General features: G+C 41.1%; 1 protein-coding gene across 19 annotated transcripts in view; it reads right to left on the minus strand.

The window, feature by feature from the left end:
* PIP5K1A (phosphatidylinositol-4-phosphate 5-kinase type 1 alpha) overlaps positions 1-22,108 on the minus strand; it is a 36,452-nt gene extending 14,344 nt beyond the window's left edge. For 2 of the 19 annotated variants that reach the window (XM_070607061.1, XM_070607058.1), the window contains exons 1-4: positions 21,457-21,988; positions 16,924-16,983; positions 4,505-4,536; positions 2,377-2,457 (exon numbers count right to left, since the gene is read on the minus strand). In XM_070607061.1, coding sequence (XP_070463162.1) covers positions 2,377-2,457; positions 4,505-4,536; positions 16,924-16,983; positions 21,457-21,538 — 255 coding nt within the window. In that variant the 5' untranslated portion in view covers positions 21,539-21,988. Of the gene's footprint in view, positions 1-2,376; positions 2,458-4,504; positions 4,537-5,429; positions 5,503-12,527; positions 12,567-16,923; positions 16,984-20,706; positions 20,786-21,456 lie in introns of those variants that run through there. The other 17 variants (XM_070607066.1, XM_070607054.1, XM_070607068.1 and 14 more) reach the window with 16 other exon arrangements.
* Between the last annotated feature and the right edge of the window lie 2,383 nt (positions 22,109-24,491).

A 24,491-nucleotide genomic window follows, 5' to 3' on the forward strand; every position in this document is an offset into this window, starting at 1 on the left:
ATTTTAAGTTATTAAATTAAATTAAAAATGCTTTTCTTCAAGTCTTACTAGCTACATTCAAGTATGAGTAGTGGCTACCATATTGAACCACACATATATAGCACATTTTAACCACTGTAGCAAGTTCTATTTGGATAGTTTTCTTCTAAATGATCTCCCTCATCCCTAACCCCTCATCAGATAATACTTGTATTTCTACTTAGTCCTCATTGGGCATTAAAACTATAACTAGTTTTTCAGTGTTTGCCTTTCCAATTAGACTAGAAACTCATGTTTTTGTCTCAACGTTCAGCACATAAAAAGAGCTCAATAGGGGCCGGCCCCGTGGCTGAGTGGTTAAGTGCGCGCACTCTGCTTCGGGGGCCCAGGATTTCACCAGTTTCAATCCTGGGTGCAGATATGGCGCTGCTCATCAAGCCATGCTGGGGTGGCGTCCCACATAGCACAACCAAAAGGACTCACAACTAAAATATACAACTATGTACTGGGGCGCTTTGGGGAGAAGAAGAAAAAAAGAAGATTGGTAACAGACGTTCGCTCAGGTGCCAATCTTAAAAAAAAAAAAGCGCTCAATAAATGTCTGTCGAATTGACATAAGCCTCAGAGACCATTCCCGAGGAGAGTCAGACCCCTGACTGAGAATGAGTCAGTCATTACTTGGGATAATGCAGATAAAGGCACAGAAGAGACACAAGAAAAATTTACATGGGCCAGAAACAGGACTCCAAGAAATCACACCCTCTATCAGACAAGGTACAGATGCCTAAATGGGAGGCTAAACACTGCCCTTTGGGACGCCTAAGCATCTCCAAATTAGTCCAGAACGGAAGAACTGGCAACACCCCAGGATGCTTCTCTCTTGTTTTCCCTTCATCAGTTCAATTTTCTATTCTTGACAATTATTACTACATTCTCAATACATTTGATATCTATAGCTCAAAAAGCAGATGTTCTAGGGGGGCTGGCCCCATGGCCGAGTGGTTAAGTTCGCGCACTCCGCTGCAGGCGGCCCAGTGTTTCGTTGGTTCGAATCCTGGGCGCGGACATGGCACTGCTCATCAAACCACACTGAGGCAGCGTCCCACATGCCACAACTAGAAGGACCCACAACGAAGAATATACAACTACGTACTGGGGGGCTTTGGGGAGAAAAAGGAAAAAAAATAAAATCTTTAAAAAAAAAAAGCAGATGTTCTAGACCCTATTCACCAGCGGAAACGATAATCTTTCCCAAAAAAAAAAAAAAACACCACACACACAGAGATGAAAAGAAAAACACTCAGTCTGCTATCTATCTCTGTATCACCAGGCTGGGTGGGATCCAGCCTTCACTTTATGTACATCCAGCACCAGAAGATAGATAGAAAGACTTCAAGAGACATGCTTACCTGCAGCAAGGAAGAATGGCTTTAGGGGTTTATATCTAACAGGGAAACCCAATTTCTTCAGCACAGAGAAATAGCATTCAACACCAGATTTGTCTATTAAGAATATTCTCATTTAAGGATGTGGAGAAGAAGGAACCCTTGTACACTGCTGGTGGGAAAGCAAACTGGGGCAGTCACCAGGGAAAACACTCTGGAGATATCTCAAAGAGTTAAAATAGAAATACTTTATGATTCAGCTATTCCACTTCTGAGTGTCTATCCAAACCCATGAAAACATGAATTCAAAAGATATATGCACTCTTATGTTCATAGACACATTATTCACAATAGCCAGTATTTGCATGCAAGGTAAGCGGTCATCAGTGGAAGAATGGATAAGGAAGATGTGGTATATATGTACACAGTGGACTACTACCCAGTCATAAAAAATGACAAAGTTGTGCCATTTGCGACATAATGTATGGACACTGAGGGTATTATGCTAAGCTAAATAAACGAGACAGCGAAAAGCAAATACTGTACGAATTCACTCACATGTGGAAGATAAACAAACACACATATGCATAATCAGAGGAGATTCACAGTTACCAGAGGGGAAAGGGGCAGGGGGAGGGTGAAAGGGGTAAAGAGACACTTGCGTATGGTCACAGACGGAAGCTAGACATTTGGTGGTGAACTTGATGCAGTCTGTACAGAAGCTGAAATATAATAAGCTACACCTGAAATTTACACAATGTCATAGACCAACGTGACCTCAATAAAATATTATTTTAAATTTAAAAAAAAAAAAAAGAATATTCTCATTTAAACACACATATACAGACAGGAGACAGTTTACCCTTTGTGAAGTAAATTCTAAAGTCCAAGTTGCATGATAGCTGTTGTACAAAGGTTTGGGATATCAAGAAATGGGTAGTATGTGAAAAATATCAAGGGGACAGAACTGTCCCATCCTGGAATAGGATGAAAGGGTTCCACCCAGACACACCTTTTTATATGTTGTCTCTCCTGAGGAATCAACACTTCGGTGGCCTATTTTCTTGATGGGCATGCCAGAGGAACAAGGCACCTAGAAAAAGAAGAGTCAAGATTAGTATATGATTCCCAAGGAATACACCACAGAGCTACCAAGTACCAACAGTACATCAAAACAAACCACTCACCACACCCTTTTTAGGTTAAGAACATTTCATAAAATCTTCAGAAGACCCACTCCATGCAAACACACAACTATAGTGTTGCTTCTCAAAGAATTAACTGGCTAAAAGAACACAGAAGAAAATTCCAAAGGACACATATTTCACCTCTGGTCCTCAGAAAGATGACATAGAAAATAAAAATGAGTATCATCAAAGAAAAGGAGAAACAGGAGAAGTAGGACATGGCAGGCCCAGAAAAAAGGATAAACCTCAGTTCACAAAAGGAAGACAGGTTAGAATCCTTCTTTTTTCACCAGTCTCCTTCCCGAAATTACTACCCCTCTAACATTCAACCCAACTGGAACACTTTTTGCTTAAACTGAATTTGCTAGCAGAAATAATCTAGTCACTGACAAACAGAAGTAGTGCAAGCCCAGGCTGAGGCAATAAGATGACTCCTCTGAGACAGGGGCCTCAGTGCCCAGAAGAGATTCCTGAGATCGTGATATGGATTTGTTTTCCACCCACATGACAGACCCTGAAATACGGAAGGAGTAAAACCAGTAGAACAGAGCCTAGAAGGCTAGTCCCCACAGCCAAGACACCAGCACAAGAGACATGAAGGTATTCTTCATGACATCAATACTCATTAAGTCACTAAGCCAGAAGAAAAAAGACTAGTGGAAACAGGATGTCATGATCGTAGGGCCCTGGTATTCAAGTTCTATTCTTCTTGCTAAGGCCCTTAGTGTCAGAAAACCCTCAGTATATAACCTCACAGATCTTGGAAGGTGTTTTGAGAGAAAACCCTAAAATCCCAGGCCAAAAGGGCCCACATTTTGAGGCCTCTTCGCAAAACACAGGAGAGAGGCAAGAAGTAAGAGGAAGGGTGGGTTGGGGCCGGCCGGGTGGTGCAGCGGTTAAGTGTGCACGTTCCGCTTCAGGGGCCCGAGGTTCGCCAGTTCGGATCCCGGGTGCAGACATGGCATTGCTTGGCAGGCCATGCTGTGGCAGGCGTCCCACATATAAACTAGAGGAAGATGGGCATGGATGTTAGCTCAGGGCCAGTCTTCCTCAGCAAAAGGAGGAGGATTGGCAGCAGATGTTAGCTCAGGGCTAATCTTCCTCAAAAAAAAAAAAAAAGAGGAGGGCTGGGAACTACTCCATGAGAAGAAAGTTAGGCAAATGGAAGATATTCTGCACAGACAAAAAAAACTTAGGAAATTAACAGCTTCTCTATGGTTAAAAGGAGTTCTTCAAATTCACTAAAGCTATGCAAACAGGAGGGCACTAAGAGCAAAACAAGAGTGGGTTTTAGTGTTGGACTGTCTGGGTTTGAATGCCAGCCTTATTAATCCCAGTTATTATGTGACCTTGGGCAAGCTATAGAATCTCTAATCCTCTCTTTCTTCATCTATAAAACAGATAACAACACAATTACTGCATAGGAGTTGTTTGCAGGATTAAATAAGAATATTGGGGCCGGCCCCATAGCCAAGTGGTTAAGTTCGTGCACTCCGCTTTGGTGGCCCAGGGTTTTGCCAGTTCAGATCCTGGGCGCAGATATGGCACCGCTTGTCAAGCCATGCTGAGGTGGTGTCCCACATGCCACAACTAGAAGGACCCACAACTAAAATTGCACAACTATGTACCGGGAGGCTTTGGGGAGAAAAAGGAAAAATAAAATTTAAGAAAGAAAAAAAGAATATCCATAAACGGCACTTAGATACATTACTTACTCTCTGGTACACTGCATTTAATATTTTAAAAAATGCTCAATAAATGTGAGCTATTACTAATATCCATAATAAACTGCAACAAAAGAGTAGCTGTATAATTTCTAGCTTACCAAAGAGATGTAGAAGCCCATCTAGCTTCCAAGATCCAAGTAGGAGGAAAATAAATATGTCATAAACAGGTATCCTTCCATCCCAGAATTAAAGTTTCAGAACTATTATTTATCAATATGAAACTCACCTCAGGTGCCATGGGTCTCTTGATTCCAGATGCTGTTAAAAAATAAACAAAACAAAATCATAAGTGTGTACATACACACTTACATAATCTCTGTCAATCACAGTGAAACAATCAGAGTTTGAGTCAAACTAAACCTGACAATGAGCTCCTGCCTCTATCTCTGTGATACCAGATCCTTTTGGATAAGGACTAAAAGTCCCTCCTTCTTCCTCCTCCATATTCACACAGCCCCTATACATATTCCATTCTTGTTCCAGACCCTTTTCTTACTCAAGTGTTTATATTTTCTCTGAGAATTATATCTGTTCTTGATACATTTAACCATCAGAGTCCGAGGCTCTCAAGTGATACCATGGCTGAAAAAAAGAAGGATAAGAGATACCCAAGACTCACTGGAAAGTCTGGGGCTTGATTAATAATTTTTCCTGTAGAGCTAAAAAGATAAGAACTTTTAGAGCATATCTATGGTGCTTTACTCCTCTAGTAATTACTTCAGAAAAAAAGGTAAAGAGTTGGTCTAAGGAGACGAGAAGGCTAAGGATGAGAAAATGCAATGTCAAAGTAATGAAAAAGCATTCCATGCAAGCAGAAACTGATTCTGCATCCTTATATCCTCATCTTGATTTCTGCTGTAAACTCAACATGGCTTTGCTGGCGTTTACTTACCTACTAAAGTAAGTTTTACTTACTAAATATTTAATCAGTTCTGATGTGTAAGTGTGTAGTTAAATCTCATAGGTATAATTTATGACTTCTATCCATTTAAATTTAGGAAGGATATCAAGAATGTTTAGAAAGTGAACTCAAAGATGGTATGTATAGAAAATCTACTCTGAAAGGTTAAAACAGTTCTTAAGGGTTTGCCATCCCCCTAACTTTCATCCATGACCATATCAGAGACACATGATCACTCAAGGAGACAGACCTTCCTCTCCTTCATACTGGAGAATGTTGGCCTTCATCTTCAAAGACTACTGATATATCGTTTCAGTCTAGCTCTAAAGAATTCAAAGGGAATAAATATTAGCCATATTAAAGAAAATTAGAAAGAGTCGTCAAAATAGGTGGATCTTCAATAATATAAGTTAATACCTGAGTAGGAAGACCCCAGTTCCAGTCCATAAATAAGGTTTAATGGTGACGCAGCAAGAGAAACACATGTGATTAAGTGCAATCAGGTAAAGCTCCTATTATGATTGTTTAAGACAAATGACCAAAAGCTCTGAGAATTTCAGAATATAGCTGGGCTCAGAGGAGAGGCTGTAATAGCCCCTAGAGGTACAAAGGCCACAGACTAAGTATTTCTGGTACCAGAGCAGCAAATTTCCTTCCCCATAGTGAGTCAGGATGGCAAAAAATGGGCAACAGATGGTTTTCATTCCTCTTCCCAAAAAAGAGGCAAGGGAAATGTCATCTAGCTGTTAGAAGATGTGCTGTATAAAATGACCCAGAAAACTGGGAAAACAGCAGAGCCCAATAACCTACACCTTTCATAGGATGCTTCATCTTTAATCAGGTTGACTTTAGCTACGTGAAAGACTAGGTAAATTAGGACTGGAACCCTAAGCTAAAGCTTCAAAGAAACAATAAGCCAAGATGATTCAGATTTATGACGAAAACTGCTACTGACTTACTGCAAAATTTAAGGTGTCCAACAACAAAAAATAGTCAAAACTTTTCGTATCTTACAACCTTTTAGCCAAGGGTCAACATGCTGAGCTATTTAAAAACCAGAAGACCTGGGTTCAAATTCCTGTTACATCAGGCAAATTGTTTTCTATATTTAACTAAAATAAGAGGAACCTATACTGGAATGTTTATGTAAAGACTAGATGAGATAAGCTAAATCAAAGTACTTTACAAACTGTAAAGCGCTATACACATATGTTTTTACGTGTGATTTCTAACACAAGTGCAAAGTTGGGCCCACAGCAAGGTTTAATGTTCAATTACCTACAACTTCATGAAATGCTAATTAGCATATCAAAGTATTTGGCTCCTCCCAAACTCCTCAGCCACCCCCAACATATCATCTACTACAAATCAGTGGTTCCCAATGAGGAAATCAGTATGCTTCCACTTGAGAAAACAAACACTGATTCTGGACTCCTTGGTCAGTGGCCAGCCTATGCATCCTCTTTTACTGGAGAGGAAGAGGTTTGGAAGGGATCTGGCAGAAGAGAAAAGTCAGCATCCAGTCCAACAGTCTGATAGTCTCACCTAAAAAATATCCTCCTCTCTACGCAAGAAGTCATTGGACAAAGTCAAGTTATAAACAATGGAGGAAAAAAACCAGGTAACTGATTTCAAGGCAGAGGGTAGGTTGGGGCTTTCTTACTCCCTAACAAGTTCTACTCTGCTACCTTTGCTAGTTTTATCACACAAATTTGTAGCTCTAGGGCTGCTACACTCTTGCAAAGTACCAGAATGAGGGTGGGAGGACTTCACTCAGCGGAATTTTGGTGCCAACTGCTTAGCTATCTGCAGCTGCAAAGCTGGGATTAATCGCAAGTACACTAGAGCTGAAAACAGAAAGATACTGGGATCTAAATAATCATCATCAGACCAAGGAGAAGGAGAATCAGGACCCAAGACTTACTCTCTTCCTTGCCTGAAGTTTTGCCCCTAGGGTACAGATCAGAGCTTCAACCTACCAAAGAAGAATGGAAGGGAAGAGAAAAATATCTAGAGAATTTTACCAATGTTGCTGTAACATCAGCTTGGCCCAGAAACCCGACGAAGAGCAGAGACATTTCAGAGAACCAGGTACTGTCTGCTAATGCCTGACACTTGGCCCAAGGCTCTACCAATGAGAAATCGTCTACTGAAGAAGTCCATGAGACTGAAGAGCCACCAGCACTGTACCTGTTCACCTCATAATTCTATAAGTACAGAAAAAGGAGGAGGAGTGGAGGAAAGTGAAGGAGGAGGAGAAGTGAAAAAAAAAAAGATGACCAAGTCAGCATGGTAACACCCAGCTTGGTAAGGCCAGACAGCCAATGTTTAAAGTGTATGACATTCAATCCTACAGATGAGACTAGACATTGGTCAACAGAAAGTTTTTCGGGTACCTTTGTGAAAAATACCCTTGATAAGGACATAGTATCATCTTATAATCCATATTCATGATCTGTATATATATCTTCTTTCTTGGGTGGGGAAACTGAGCATAAGGCAGAGTTTCAATGTTAAAACTTACTTTTCTCAGGGAACAAGCTTTCTCCTTAGGAATTTGGAACCTGCCTCTTCCCGTATAAGCCAAAACTCTGAAGGATTATTATTAAAATGCCTACATTATCCTCAGTCCACACTAGGAAATGTGGCATGTGTTACAAGAGAGGAGAGCACATTACCCAAGGCGGGGTATAGAGGCTGACAGCTTGACTATAAATGCTATAGAGAAAGTCCTGGGCCAGCTTCTTCTCATTCACTCAATTTTAACACATCTCAGCACCAGTTCAATGCTGAATTATTATTATTTTTGTGTGTGTGAGGAAGATTGGCCCTGAGCTAACACCTGTTGCCAACTTTCCTCTTTTTGCTTAAGAAAGATTGTTGTTGAGCTAACATCTGCACCAATCTTCCTCTATTTTGTATGGGATGCCACCACAGTGTGGCTTGACCAGCAGTGCTAGGTCCATGCTGGGGATTCAAACCTGCAAACCCAGGGCCACCAAAGTGGAGGGCACAAACTTAACCACTATGCCACCAGGCCGGCCCTGCTGAATTATTTCTGCTTCCCCTCTCCACTGATTTATTCAACAACTATTTATTGATCATCTGTATGTGTCAGGAATTATGCTAGGCACAGTTATATGTTCCTGACCTGGAGGAACTCACAGTATTTCTTTTTTCTTCATCATTTGGGCATCTCCACATTCTCCTATTTCTCCTTAATGCTGACTATAAGACTAAATTGAAATACTGATAGGTTTTTGGAAAAGTTATTTCTCTCCACTGACCAAACAATTTATATTTGTAAAGCACTTTAAAAGCTTACAAACATGGGGCTGGCCCCGTGGTCGAGTGGTTAAGTTCGCGCGCTCCGATGCAGGCGGCCCAGTGTTTCGTTGGTTCGAATCCTGGGCGTGGACATGGCACTGCTCATCAGACCACACTGAGGCAGCGTCCCACATGCCACAACCAGAAGGACCCACAACGAAATATACAACTATGTACCGGGGGGCTTTGGGGAGAAAAAGGAGAAAAATTTAAAAAATCTTTAAAAAAAAAAAAAGCTTACAAACATATCTCGTTTGGCCCTCAAAACAATACCACACTATGTGGGAACTGTTTTAATTAAGGACTTGAGACATATCCACCAAATATAATGTGTGAAACTTGTCTGGATGCTGATTAGAAAAGAAACTAAAAAGACTTCTGAGACAAGAGCCTCAAGAGGAGAAATCCTGTAACTACAGGCATGGCATCACTTAAGGATGGGAATACGTTTTGAGGAATGAATCGTTAGGCAATCTCGTTGTTGTTCTAACATCATAGAGTGTACTTACACAAACCTAGATGGTACAGCCTACTACACACCTAGCCTATACGGCACTAATCTTATTGTATATGCGGCCCATTATTGACCAAAACATTCCATGACTGTATTGTTAGTTTTGTACACGTGACAAAGCTACTGTGGTTATGCTACAACTCCCTCCCTCCCTCTCTCCCCAAAATAGAGTCCTTATCTGGAGAAATATACTCTGAAGTATTTATGGCTGGAATCACATGAAGACTGGGTTTACTTTAAAATATTCCAAGGGCTAGAGGTGGGAGAATGGAGAAGAATAGATGTAACAAGATTGGCAAAACATTGCTGTTGAAATTGGCTGACGTGTACATGGAGGTTCACTATACTATTCTCTCTACTTTGTGTATGTCTGAAAAATTCTATAATTAGAAGTTTAGGGAAAAATACCACAGAATAAAAGAAAGCAAGTCTGGATAATCCATCTTCTTCATTGAGCTGGTCTATTTTGAGAGGTTTTCTCGGGTAAAAGTTAAGCATCAAGGATCAAGTTCTAAGAGTGAAACTGTTTTTCTCTTATACTGACTTCCCAATTCATGTCCATAGTTTGTTTTCTTCCTGACTATGGGACTCCTACTTACTAAGAGACGCTGGACCAAGAAGCACTCTAAACAACTAGCTAATGTTGCTCTACTTTGGAAGCAAAAACTAAAGCTATGACAAACAGGCTGCATCAGAAAAAATAATGGTTCAAATAACTTATTGTGAGTGGGTCAACAGATGATGACAGAGGCAACCACAGTGATTTTGAGCCCTAGTTCCTCTGCGAAAAGAAGAAAATGTAAAAGATCTAGAGAAACAAGGGTGTACTCACTTGGGGAATTTTTTTTTTTATTCTTGCCAGCTCACGCTCAATCTGGTTGAAATCTATAGCTGTTAATGAAAGTTGATTTTTAAATAGAACAAGTTGAGACCTCAGCTCCTCTGGCCAGAAGTGAAGCTACTTGCCCATTTTCAGACTAAAAAATCAATAACCATTTATATTATTAAAAAATTATTCAGGGGGCTGGCCCCGTGGCCGAGTGGTTAAGTTCACGCGCTCCGCTGCAGGCGGCCCAGTGTTTCGTTGGTTCGAATCCTGGGCGTGGACATGACACTGCTCATCAAGCCACGCTGAGGCAGCGTCCCACATGCCACAACTAGAAGGACCCACAAGGAAGAATATACAACTATGTACTGGGGGGCTTTGGGGAGAAAAAGGAAAAAAATAAAATAAAATCTTTAAAAAAAAAAAAAAATTATTCAGGGGTTGGCCCCATGGCCAAATGGTTAGAGGTCCATGTGTTCCACTCCAGCGGCCTGGGTTCACAGGTTTGGATCCCAGGCACAGAGCTACTCCACTCATCAGCCATACTGTGGAGGAATCCCACATACAAAATGGAGGAAGACTGGCATGGATGTTAGCTCAGGGTTAATCTTCCTCTAGCGAAAAAAAAGACGACGACTGGCAACAGACGTTAGCTCAGGGTGAATCTTCCTCGGGGGAAAAAGAATTTAGACAGGCTTTGAGATTTTTAGTCTAATCCTCTTTTCATAAGTAAGAGCAGAATATAAGAGATATGCTCAGGGCTGGCCCGTGGCAGAGTGGTTAAGTTCTTGGGCTCTGTTTCAGTGGCCCAGGGTTTCACCGGTTCGAATCCTGGGCGCAGACATGGCACTGCTCATCAAGCCATGCTGAGGCGGCACCCTACATGCCACAACTAGAAGGACTCACAATTAAAAAAATACACAACTATGTACCCGGGGGCTTTGGGAGAAAAAGGAAAAAAATAAAATCTAAAAAAAAAGAGAGAGAGAGATGCTCAAAATCACAGAGCAAAGGCGGTAAAAGAGCCAGAATTCCTAAATCCACATTCCTCATTCCTAACCCCCAATTCAACTCTCTTCTAAACCATCTTTTGCCTTCAATTTCCTGGCTACCTAGAATCCAGGGGGAAAAGAAATCACCAAGGGAACAAGAACCCTCTAAGAAGCTAAATAAATCTTCAAACCACAAATGGACAATATGAACACCTGTTTTCTTCCCTTGAGGTACCCCCTTCCCTTGGGACAAGGAAATCTATTTTTCATTTTCACTGATAGAGGGTTAAGAGCAGAGTCCTCCTTCTTTAGTTCCTCTCAATGAAGTTAACAATAATGACACTCTACTCCCCTGGCAACAGTCACCAATGTCACTGGCAAAAATAATGGAAAAGTACGTTTCACTTCTTTTAATGAGATTCCTTGTTCTGAACCAGACAATGCCAGCATGCTAGAGGAGCAGAAATTGTCTTTCAAGTCCAATACTTGAAAGAGCAATTTCACAGTTTTACAGATTTAAGGTAGTAGTAGAAAGTATCTTCTTGTCTTTGTAATAAGACATCAACAACTTTAACAGAGGAAAAGAAAGAGCTCCATTCATCTCAGATTGGAGTTTTCTTTTTGGAGTATGCCGAACCATGACTTGCTCTGCTTAAAAGCATAAGGTTTATGACTACCGAATTTGCAATGGACAAAAAGAGGGCATCTGATAGGCAAACTCTCCTGTTTGTTTTGTTTTAGGGATCTTGGAATTGACTGCAGCATCAGTTACCTTGGAATAAGTCCTCACTAACTTCTAAAATATTTTCTGAAAGAATGATCAATAACTCCACATATTATGCATGGAGGAGCTCAGAATTTTCTTGCTTTTTAGGATAGCTAAGGTCAGAAGGGGAAGTTCCCTTCTGTACCATTCTCTCCCTCACCAAGGACTCCTGGTTCAGTCAGTACCCATTCAACAACAAATATTTAATCTGCTATAAAGTCATGTTAGTTCACATACAGACTTTCAGATTAGTGAGGGGAACAATAACAGCATAGTGGGTAAGAATGTGGACTCTGAAATCAGAACACCTAGGTTTGCTAGGTTTGAATATTAGATCCACCATTTACTAACCAGGTAACCTTGGACAAGTTGTTTAAAACTCTCTAGGCCTTGGTTACCTCAACTATAAAATGGAGAAATAATAACATGTAATTCACAGAGTTGTTATGAGAATTAAATAAGGTAAGTCATGTAGACCACTTAACATAGAATGCTGCTCTATAAGTACTAGTAATTATTATTATCATTGTGAATTATGAAACCCCATCTACAGGATGGGAAGGGTCAGGGGAAATGAGAGAAGCAGCAGAAAGGGAAAACAAAGAGTTGAGATTCATTTACTGAAACAAAAAGAAATGAAGTTACGGGAGGATTTCAAAGGAGACAAAAAGGTAGTTGACTGATTCATATTATACCGTGGGACTGTGAGAAAAGATACTTCTATGTTAAGATAGCATCTTTTTTGGAGAGGGCAGAGTGAAATGGGAGCTAAAGTCAAATAATGCTTAAGACATCCACAGCCTTCCCAGAAGACCATGCACTACCACTTCAAAAAGTCTGCAATTGTTATGGGGAAGAGGAGTTGGCTGCTAGTTACTGCAGGGAGCTCATGCTTCTTCAGCACAGATATGCATCAGATCTACCTCTCTTACGGTTGACCCCACAGCACAGAAAGTTGAAACCTAGATGAGGAAAAACAGAAAGTTATCACTTACTTCTGGGGTTCTACTTACTCACAGCAGAATAAGCCCATTTAAAAAAAAAACCTCTAAAGTTTAAAATTATAAAGAGGAGCTGGCATGATCCCCAGCACCATACTGTGAAATGTGAGATGATTTTTTTTTTGCAGTTCTAGGTAAATGTCCAAAAAGCAAAAGAAAGAGAAGTTCTGGCAGAAAAATTGCAGGAGTGGTCACAAAATTTGTAACCCAAATCATTCGACTCTGGAGGGATTTCCGAGTGGCAAAAAATTTCCAGATATAGGGGGCTGGCCCCATGGCCAAGCGATTAAGTTCGCACACTCCACTTCAGTGGCCCAGGGCTTCACCGGTTTGGATCCTGGGTGTGGACCTAGCACCGTTCATCAAACTATGCTGAAGCAGTGTCCCACACAGCAGAACCAGAAGGATCTGCAACTAGAACACACAACTATGTACTGGGAGACTTTGGCCAGAAGAAGGAAAAACAAAAAGTTTCAGGTATAATGCTCCTTTGCATGCAGGTTTCTATCTTTTTAAAAAAGAATGTATATATATTTTATTTGAGGGTCTTCCACTAGCAAAAAGCCTTAAAAACAAATATGTACAATTTGATCCAAAAGAGGGACTTTATCCTAAGAAAATAATTAGTCAAGTGGACAAAGATGTATATACAAAGATATTCATTGCAGCATTGTATATAATAACTATAACTGGATAGATACTATAACTGGAAAGAATCTAAACAGTAGGGGATTGGTGATATAAATCACGGTGTAGTCAAAAAATGGAAGAGTATATAACCATTGTTTTTATGTATATTTACGGATAGAATGTCACAATAAATTGTTGAGTGGAAAAAGATAAAAAAATTATACAGTACAATTACTTTTGTAAAAAACTCATCTATAAATTCACATGTATTTATACACACAGTAAAGTTCCAAAAGATTACATACCAAAATGTTAAAATATGACTATCTTGGATAGTGGGATTAGGTTAATTTTTAACTTTAAATTTCTATTTTTCCTTATCTATATAAATTTTCTATAACAAATAATTACATAGATAATTTAACAATTAAAGAAAAGGGATACACAGGGGTGGCTTATTGTCATTCTCACTGCTTTATAACGTATTTTTCCCAGTAAACCACTACTCAACAGTCCCACACAAACAGACCAACACTCGCCACCTCACACACAATTTCAAGCTCATTGCAATCATATTATGCCACTGCACAGACAGACTAGAAGGAAAAATGTGAAAATACCTAGAATGCTGCTGACAATCCCAAGCTACAAATAAGCATGACTCCTATACACTCACTCTTTTTCTCTACTACATATTACTTTGAGATGCCTATGCAACCTGAAACAAGCCTACAACAGCACATATAAGAGGTTCTCCACGAAAATCAGGTTTCTCTTTCATATCCTTCAGAATATCAATACTCTCCTATACAATAGGGATACTTAATTTCAGCATATCTCCTGAATGCCAAGACTTGGAAAATATAAACGATCTAGCCTCTAAGTTATGAAAACAAGCTGGGAAATCTTTAATGTTACTAAAATAATTTCAAAACAGCTGAACCAGGCAAGTACCAAAGTGGAAACAATCCAATCAATTCTTGCTAAAATATAAAGCTGACTCATCACACCATGTCACAGAAAATTTTCCTGAGTCACTCTGGACTACTCTTAGGAAGCACTCCATTTTGGTCCTTGGCCCCACCCTAACTTGTGTTTTCTGTGAAAAAGATACTGGAGGGGCTGGTTTCTAGTCACCTGGCAAACCACCACTGTGACTCTCCATAAATTTGCTCGCTACTAATGAACCACTGGGGACCAACATTCATTACTGAGAGGAAGGAGAGAATGTAGAAGAGAAAAAACGTCAATCTAATTTTGAGAAGTGTGAAAAAGGCAAACTTCAGAGGGGGAAATGATCTGGCCTCAAAAGAGGAGAAAACTGAAACAAAGATATTTTCAGACAGTAAATAGCTCCAAAATAAAAGTTGTTTTCCCCCAAGTGTGTGGAACAAAACAAAGCTGGCCTTAATACCAGAGCCTCTCCCTGCGCTTTCAGAACAGAAGCATTTCCGTCGGAGATGAGATGACATCATCTACCAACTGAGAAACTAAGAGGCTGTGTGTGACTGACTTCAGTGTTTGAAGTACACATATAATTTGGGGACGCTAGAGGCTGGCCGGATGTGCATTCCTCAGACAACTGGAGTTTTGCCTCAACAGGTCATACAGAAGCAATCCCAGAGACAGCTCAATGACCTACCAATACTACGACATAAATGTGTCAATAATTCCTACATAGAGCACAAAGAGACAAGCAGGCTTTTTGGAAGCAAAATGCTAACTCCTAGGGGATCTCTTCGTTGATAAGATTGAGAGCCAGAGGTTTTATAAGAAAACAAAAAAAGCAAAAGCGAAAACCCACACAAAACAAAAACATGATCAGCCCTATTGTTTGCTGGACTATCTGAAGCAATCTCTCTGCTCCTCGTTAACCTGGAATACTGAAAGTGATTTTAACTATATCCCTGCAGGTGGGAGGCACAATATGTTCCCCAAATGAAAATACTCAGAAATATGTCTCAAATGTCAGCCTGCCTCCTGAGTAGTATTGCTGAGCACACAGCTATAAGAGAGAGTGTTTAAAAAAAAGTACCATTACCATAGCCTCAGTAAGGGCTAAATCTAGCCAATTAAGAAAACCAAGCCATATCTCAGAGAAAAGCTAAATTTTATTTCCTAGTAGGTGTCAACTTTTGCAAAAGATCTTCTAGAAAAAAGTTAGAAAGGCGAAGATCTCCTAGAAACAAAACTTAAAACCAGTCTGATCTATCAGTCCTGGGGTCACCTCAGCTAAGAGCCAACTAAGTGGCAAGGAATGAACCACAGGTTTACTAAAACTCATCTTGATATCATACGTACAGCCCTTATGCAACATCTCTGCCTCTAGCAACCATCTCTCTGAACCTCAGTTTCCTAGTTTGTAAAATGAGGTGAAATTAAAATGTCTCTACATTTCCCTCTAGTAATAAAGTTTTGCTTCCATTTCTACAAGGTAAATTTCATGGTTCTCAGGCCTCAAATATGTATCTCTTGGCACCAAAACTTTGGTTGGAAATAGGTAAAAAATCTGAGTTCCTTAAAAGACTTGAATCTCTTGGATAAGCCACCCATGGCCAAGAGGTACTTGGGCGTCCTGGCAGATTGCCACCTCCTAATTCTATTTCCAAACCTGGCTCTATCTATCTTTGAAAAGCAATGAATCTTGCTGGATTGGAATGTACATGTTTCAGCAGGGAAAGTCTAACTTTAATGATATTATAATGAGCATTAACTGCCCCAAGAATGCACTTCAAGCTAATTACTCCCCAACCTCTAATGCAAGGAAATCAGACATATGGCCAAGTTACTTCTCTGCCATCCCTTTTATACAAGGAAAACTTTATCTACACTGCATAGGAAAGCTACTATGCTCTAGCTAACTATATATCCTTAAAAAACCTCGTCCCATTCTCTCCCTCCAACTTCCCTTGCTTACGTTCCCTTAGCGCACTCCCCATCAACATCACTGATCCTTTGAGGTAGTGCTTATTCTGGGTTAATTCCATAATGCTCAGTTAAGTATACAAGGCAAATAATAAGATATATTGAACTCCCTACAAGGACTCTACCCTCCTCTCTCTTTTTGCCAGTCTTCCTCAGACTCCAACAATAAGGAGACTTTTCAGGAATCATATGTTTATCAATTAATACATATTGTACACAGCCATTACAAATAAACAGACCAAAATTTTACAAGAGGAGAAAGAAAAATGATCGGAGACGAAGGTTAAAAAGATGGAAGGGCTGAGGAAAAAAACTTCACGTCAAACAGACAACAGTAAAAGAAACAACAGAAGCTCATAGGAGATATGAACAAAACAGGATCAACAAATATGTAGAAACTAAACAATGCTCTCTTGATAGGAAAGGGTGGAGAAGTGAAGCTCAATAGGGGAGATGGGCTAGGAACGGGTTTCCTCTAGGAAACATCATCAGTCCAAACACTCTCTCTTTGAGATTGAATGGTGGTCTAGGGTTTGGAACAGAGACAGGGAGATTCCCTCTGCCAGGCGACCAAGAACAGCATATTTCCTGAAGTATACTTTTCTCCTTGATCAAGAAAATATGCCCAGTAAACACAAGAAAGAGAAAAAAAGAAACTAGCCATTTTGATCTTGTCATTTTCTTTATGTCAAGTAAGAATATCTCAAAATTCTAGGAAAGAAAATATTCAGCTTAAAAGATAAAACAACTACCTTCCTCTTACCCAGTTCTTTCTTTGGCCTGGTGTTATCTCTGTTGTTCAGTTCACAGGCTATAGCTTCCACTATATTATCAAAGAAAAATAGGCTGATAAAATACGTAATAACTGGTAGTTAGCAATTATTTGAGCAAAGTTATTAAACAGAAGGGTTTTACAACAACCCAGAACAGCACACAGAAATTAACAAGCAAAACATACTATTTTGATAGTCAAAGTTAACTTGTAAGTACATATTACCAATTAACATCAGATACTGGATACCTAATAAGTCCGTATAATTACACTTGACACTGGGCTTGAACAGCCATGGCAGAAATAAATGGTTATTAATAAAAAACAATGACACTCTGATGTCAGTTTTCTGGCAGAATCTACCAAGGGGACAGAAAAAAGGGGAGGGGGGTAAAAACCCCCTGTGGAAAAAGCAAACAGAAAAATCTCTCCCTACTTACAAAATATCAACCAAAATGGTACCTGGTGATATTGTGACTACATGACATAGTGTTCTTTCTTTACATTTCTAAATTTCAGTTTCTCACTCCAGTAAAGTGACTTAAACTACAATACTTGTCACTATGTGGAAGAACTGAAAGGAAAGGGATAATCTGCAAATGGCTTACACTGTATACAAAGAACACAAACAAAAAACCCTCAACAAAATCCGTACCATTTGGAGTTATCAGATTACAGCATAATTTACTGGTGGGGCTCTGCTGGGAAGAATAAAGCCACCAGAATCAAGGACTGATGAGGCCAGCCCTACTACAAAGGTCCCAAACAAAAATGCTTCAAGTCCTTTGGTGTTTCCCTCATTAGTTATGGAAAAAAAAAGTCAGGAAAGGAGCTGTAAAGTTACCTCCAAATCATTTGTGCTCATGATAAAATTATATAGGCGAAGGATGACAATTTCAGAAATGTTCTGGTCTGAAGTAAAAGAAGCTACAGGTTCATAATCTTCCAAGGTTTTAAGAGCTTTTTCTGGGGGAAGTCATGTGATTTTAACACACAGCTCTTATTTCAGGGGCGCAGTGTACACCTTCGCATTCTAACTTTACTTTCTAACTCCTCCACCAACTTCAAATCAAGCCTCCAAAACAGAAAATCTTTTCTCCCTTCATGCAGTAAAAAGGAGACTCAGAGGCTTAATTTCAAGCTCTTGATGGACTAGCCAAACTACAGATAGCGAAACAGGCTCTCTATATGCTGGTGTGACAGATGGCTGCACTGTCAAAGCACCTCATCTCTGCTGATTTTATTTTTAAGTGATGCCACTGTCCAAATAATGAGAATGGGGTTGCCATTGTCCAAATAATGAGGATAGGAGAGAAAGCAAGAGAAGGGATAAATTTCCTTTACACACCAAACAGCTGAGACTAGATGGCAAACTGCATTGCCTTCTATTAACAACCAAGTGTAAGAACGAGCGCATGATGATGACTGCTGTAAGCTGATATTCATTTATAACTGCCTCCCCCAAATCCAAACATGGTAATTATTCCAATGGGAAAAGATGTCGAACATCTCTTACAAGCATATAGTTTGCCCTACCCTTTGTATATCACTTGTCAGCAGCATAAAAGACCAGCTATAGCTTAATGGTGAGATAATCTAGACAATGGTTTAATACTGGCAAGGAAGAACTGTTCTAAATAACCTGTCCTTTCTAATTTGAATGCCAAAAGATTTTGAGCCTCCAAAGGTAATGAATGCCTCATCTAAAACATCACTCTGTCCCTGAATCTGACATTCTTATTTTGTATCCATTTTCAACAGTGCCAGAGAATCTTTTGCCCTTAGGATTTCAGAGTTTTCATCAAAATTTAAGCTGAGTTCAGCTAAACATCTAAGAATAATAAACTGGTTTTAGGATGGTGAAAACACACACACACACACACACACAATCTCCTATCTTGAATTTCTACAAAGCTAGCCTTCTAGCCTTTAACAATTTAGGAAATCCTAAACCATCGATTATTCCTTCCAATGTCCTAACTTCCCAGGTACTATCCAGACAGAGCACCACTCTCCTGCAATCACAAATAAAACCTACTCTTAATAGCCTTTTTTGCATCAGAATCAAACATCTTATCCTCTTCAAAAACATATCCTTGAAACGAAATATTCTATTAAATTAAATTCACCAAGCCCAAACCTAAGTAAACATGCAGATACACAACAAAAGTCAGCACCATATATCTGCATACCATAATCCCATAATGTTTTCAGGACTATTTATGAATAGAATTTTTCTTAATTTCTTAATCTGTTTCAATATTTGCCAAAGAAGCAGATAAGAAAGGTGTAAGAAACAAAAGTAAAAAAAGGAATCTAAAGCTATTTATTTTTAGAGATTTTTACACCTTGATTTCACATATGAACATAGTGGAGTCAAGGAGCTGTGAAGTCCACTGAAACCCAGTATTTAACTTTCTGGAGAAAACACAATAGGATAAACATTTATACAACCTAATTTACTAATTGCTAGCCCTAGGATCTGGCAGGATACATATAAACATACAAAAATATCAAATAGTGACATCTGAAAAAAGACAGTAGGGCTATCCAAAGTAGGAGTAAAAACAGAAGAGGAGGAAGATGTATCAGTAAGTGATAAAGAAATATTTCCTTCTACTCCTAAATCTGTCCACCTGGCCAACACTTCCATGAGATAGATGCTGAATCAATTTTGGGATATAAACACGGATTTTAAGATTAACCTCTGGTTTCTAACAGAGAGAATACCTGTCTTGCTAACAGTTCAGTTTAAGGACTACACGCAACCATTCTTCTTTCTGTACTGCGGGAAAGGGAGAAAAGATTTTAAATTAAGGAGGTAACATATAAAAAAACCCTGTCATGGGGCTGGCCCCGTGGCCAAGTGGTTAAGTTCGTGCGCTCCGCTGCAGGCGGCCCAGTGTTTCATTAGTTCGAATCCTGGGCGCGGACATGGCACTGCTCATCAGACCACACTAGGCAGCGTCCCACATGCCACAACTAGAAGAACCCACAACGAAGAATACACAACTATGTACCGGGGGGCTTTGGGGAGAAAAAGGAAAAAATAAAATCTTTAAAAAAAACAAAACAAAACAAAACCCTGTCATTTTTGCTTTATCCTTCTTCATACTTGGAATGCAACATGAATTGTTCTGGCCCTCTAATGCTTTTACAGGAAAGGCAAAAATCATCTCTCAGGAAACTAAAAATGGATGTACATAAATAAAACTGCAGCTTATGAAGAAGATATTTGTGACCATGTATTCGCTCATCTGAGCTAGAATATGAAAGGTGGTTCTCTATTCAGCCAATTCAAACCGGCTGGGGTGCAATCCCAGGCCTAAGGAAATGTCAACATCTCAAGTAAAGCATCCAACATCTGGCAGCCTCTCTGTTCACAGTGTAGAGGCAACAGTCACTGCGGAACATCAGACATTTCTGATGTAAGCTCTAGAACAGTTTCTAACTCAAACTCCCCCACCCCACACACACAATCCCCCAACGACACACATTTTCCCTCCTACATACAATCTGTTGCTTTTCTTGTGGGATCCTCAGCCCTCCCTCAATCTTCAACAGTTTCTACCTACTTTGAGCTATATTCCCTAGCTTCATTCTCCTAGCCAATTTCCTGATGGAGCCTAAGCATTCTTCCAGTCCACTGCCTATTATGCAATAGTCCCCTACAGGACTTAGAGCCATCCTCCACTCCATCCTCAAGCCTAATTCTCAACATCACTCTCTCAGCCTCTACTGCAATTCAAGACTCCATCATTCCACCTTCCCCACCTGCTTTTAGGGTCTTTTAACTCTAGTTTTCCACATTCCTCAGGCTCTCTTCCAAACGTCCCACTCTTTCCAAAGCTGGGCAGTCTAGAAATGGGAGTCATCAAAGGAGAATGCTTTACAAAATATGGATGAGACTGTGTGAGCGCGGGGGATGGGGGGGTACCACGAATGAGAAGGAATGAGGCATCACGAGGAGTCTCTTGAGGAAAACGACGTCTCCAGTAACTCCCATCTCCAACAAAATTTACAATTCCCTAACTCCCTAGCAATCTAAAGCATCCCATAACTCTTCAATACCTTTTAAGTCTCCTGGCTTCTATTCCACATTTTTATCCAATTAATCCCACAATCAGCCTGGATTCTACCTGCCTCTCTCACTAAGTAATTCCTCTCTACTTACGAGGCCTCCATTTACTTTACTTTTCTCTACTCCATTCCATTTCCCTTCTGTTTCCTTTCTACCCGCATCTTCAATCTCCATCCCTTCCTAACCCTCCTCCTTAAAGTCCTCAACTCGGTCTTCTCGAGGACAGCCAACGTTTTTGACAGCTTCCTTTTACTCAATCAAATCCATCCTTTCCTCAGACGCCCCCAACCCGCTCGGAAAGCCCTGCTCTTTGAAAGCCCAGCCTTCTGTCCTCCTTACCGGCAACTCCTCGGACATCCCCAGTTACAGGTGCCCTCCCAGGTCTCGCTCTTGCTCCCATCGCACAATCGTCGTCAGCCCCCTGCCACCCTCGCCCAGATTACCTGAGGACGAGGCACCGGAAGAGACCCCGGGATCCACGGATGAAACCCCGACCGCCGACGGCCCAGAGGAGGCCGACGCCATCTTGGCAGCCCCCTCCCCCTCAGCGGCCTCGCTCCCTTTCAATCCGGCTCTTCCTCTTCTCAGAGTCGAATCTTCCCCACGTCTCCTCACAGAACCCGCGTTCCGCGGGCCACCTCCCCGCCCCCCTGGGGCCTCTCTCAGACACGTCGGGCCGGCTCCAGGACCACCTCAGGGCCGCACCATTCGGCTAGCATGGGGGAGAACTCCGTCTCTCACACTCCCCTCAACTTTAACTGCTTTCCGCGGGAGCTACTTTCCCCTTTCACAAGGGAGTGGGCTTAAGCTGGCTTGCGGGACCCTGTGTGCGGACCAAACCACACCCAACGGAATTAGGAGGCGTGAGAAGTCCCGAAGGAGCAAATGCCCTCTCCCCCTCCCCCCTAGCCACAGCCTGTTTGTCGCCCAACCCGGCCGCTCCACTCCGGGTGGCCAGGGAAATTCAGGCACTGCGCATGCGCCTAATTTTTCTTAGCGTTCCATCCCACTCAAGGGGGAGGGGGAGGGAGGCCCAGAGAGGAACCAGCCAATCGAGACGCTGCTATTGGTCACATGATGCGAGTCCCTCTAACTAATCGAGGGGTTGAAGACTTGCGCGCGTCGGTCAGCAAACCGTCCCTACGGTGGCCCGGTGGGTCAGTTTAGATTCGGCTCTTTGAAATGAGTGGGTTTACATTGCCTGAGTTCGGGATGAAAGTCCACCCGGCCAGACCTGTTAATTTCACAGCCCAGGAAAGAACTCCTGACAGAAGCCGTGCGGTCAGGTCCGAGACGTTAAGCAGTTGAATATCACAAAACATCACACGCCACCAAGTATTCTTCCGGCTTTACTGCCTTGTTTACTATTTCGTTTACCATGCGTGGATGTCTTGCCTTCGTCTGAATGACATTCGAAACAGATCTACACTTTGCCTCAAGCCCAATGCTGGGCACAGCAACGGAGTTCAGTGAATATTTGATAAATAAATGACGACCTGTCAAAAAGGGCCACGGAAGGCAATCAGACTGTATCACAATCTTTTGCGATCCAAGCCCTTAGCTCTAACTCTCAGTTATCTATGCTCCAAGGGGCATGGAGACACACAGAGAAATTCCTCATTCTAGACTAACCCTGCTCAGTTTTAACAACGTACCCTGGAGGTTGTGAACCCTGGTGGGGATCTGTAGCACTGTTTCTCTCTAAACAGACTGTGAGCTGCTGCAGAGCAAGGACTATGTTTGTTTCACTCTTGTATCTCCAGTTCCTCCCATGATGTGACTCTACATAGTAGGAGCTCAAAAATTATATGTGGAATGAATAAATGGAGAGAAATAGGAAAAATCTTAGTTTTGTAGCCCCCAAGATGGCCTGGTTATCCTCTAAGCGGATGCCTTTGAGGTCCTCAAAAGGCAACCTGGGACCCCAACGTCCAGAGAATATCCCCACGCATTTACCTCTGCCTTCTACCCGTCCCTCATCGACATGTAAAATAATTGTTTCCCTGCTGCCACCTGCTGGATTATTCATTCTCCTTTGGGTACTGAAGGTACACAAACTTCAAATGATTGGATTGCCATTTGTAACTCCATAGCAATGGAATTGTAGCACTGAAGTATTTTATGATTGCCTGTACCTATACCTACCACCCAACTAAACAGTGCTAGAACTAGACAGGTGGAGGCACACTGTCTAGCACAGGATCTGGCTGATAGGTATTCAATAAATAAGTATTTGTTGAATAAATTATCCGTTTCCAAAAAAAGGCATGGAGTTGTTACTATTTCCAGAGTTATTTTAGAAATCAACTGGTATAGAGGTAAAACTGTTTCTGATTTAAAAATTGGAAATAGACCAATAAAGCCCTGACTCACCAAAGCAGTAGGTCAAATAGGGGGATCTTCTCCTTGGGATTTGATCTATGAATTTGATTTCAGCCCTCCTGAAATAAGAGATCCCTGTTTTGTAGCTTCTTAGAGGTCTTTGTTTCTCTTTTATGTACCAGAAAATGGCAACTATTATTCCTGCCACCTTGTATTATGTAAGTTTACTTGTTTGTCTCCCTCATAATACAGGAACATTTCAGGGCAAAGATTTCATCTTACCCATTTTTATATCACAAGCATCTAGACTAGTGCCTGGCACAGAGTAGGTGCCCAATACCTGTCTCCTAAATATATGAATGGATGAAGGCAAAATTCAAAAAATGAGGCTAGGGGTGTCTCCCATCTTTTCTCCCTAAACCTTGTCTCTGCCCCCACTCCCACTCAATTCCTGGGGTGCTCTCTGAGTCATAGAGCCACTCTTCCCCACTAACATTCCTGGCATAGCAGAACTAGGGTGACGTGGCAGGGTGTGGAAGCAGGGGTTAGAACAGGACATGTTGGCATGGTGCCCCAAAGGAAATGGAAAAGGGAGTTTACCAATATATACTTGGGAAAAGGGAGGAAATCTGGTGATCTCAAAATAGGGCCACACATACAGACTTGAAGGAAACAGTACACACACACACACACACACAGAACTTTATTAAAGCCATATTCAGGGCCAGCCGTGGCCAAGGGGTTAAGTTTGTGTGCTCTGCTTCGGCGGCGCGGGGTTTTGCCGGTTCAGATCCCGGGCACAGACATGGCACTACTCATTAGGCCACGCTGAGGCGGTGTCCCACATGCCACAACTAGAAGGACCCACAACTAAAATATACAACTATGTACTGGGGGGATTTGGGGAGAAAAAGCAGGGGGGAAGAAAAAGAAGATTGGCAACAGATGTTAGCTCAGGTGCCAATCTTTAACAACAACAAAAAAGGATGGGTAGCTTATTCATTCAATTAGTCACTCATTAATTCATTCATTGAATAAACATTATTTAGCCCCAACTATGTCCTAGGCATTATGAGAGTTCCTGGTATACACAGATGAAGATAAAGTCCCTGCCCTCAAAAAGAGATTACATACTAATGAGAGAGACAGACATATA

Source organism: Equus przewalskii, unplaced genomic scaffold (genome assembly GCF_037783145.1).
Source record: "Equus przewalskii isolate Varuska unplaced genomic scaffold, EquPr2 ChrUn-10, whole genome shotgun sequence".
Lineage (NCBI taxonomy): Eukaryota > Metazoa > Chordata > Mammalia > Perissodactyla > Equidae > Equus > Equus przewalskii.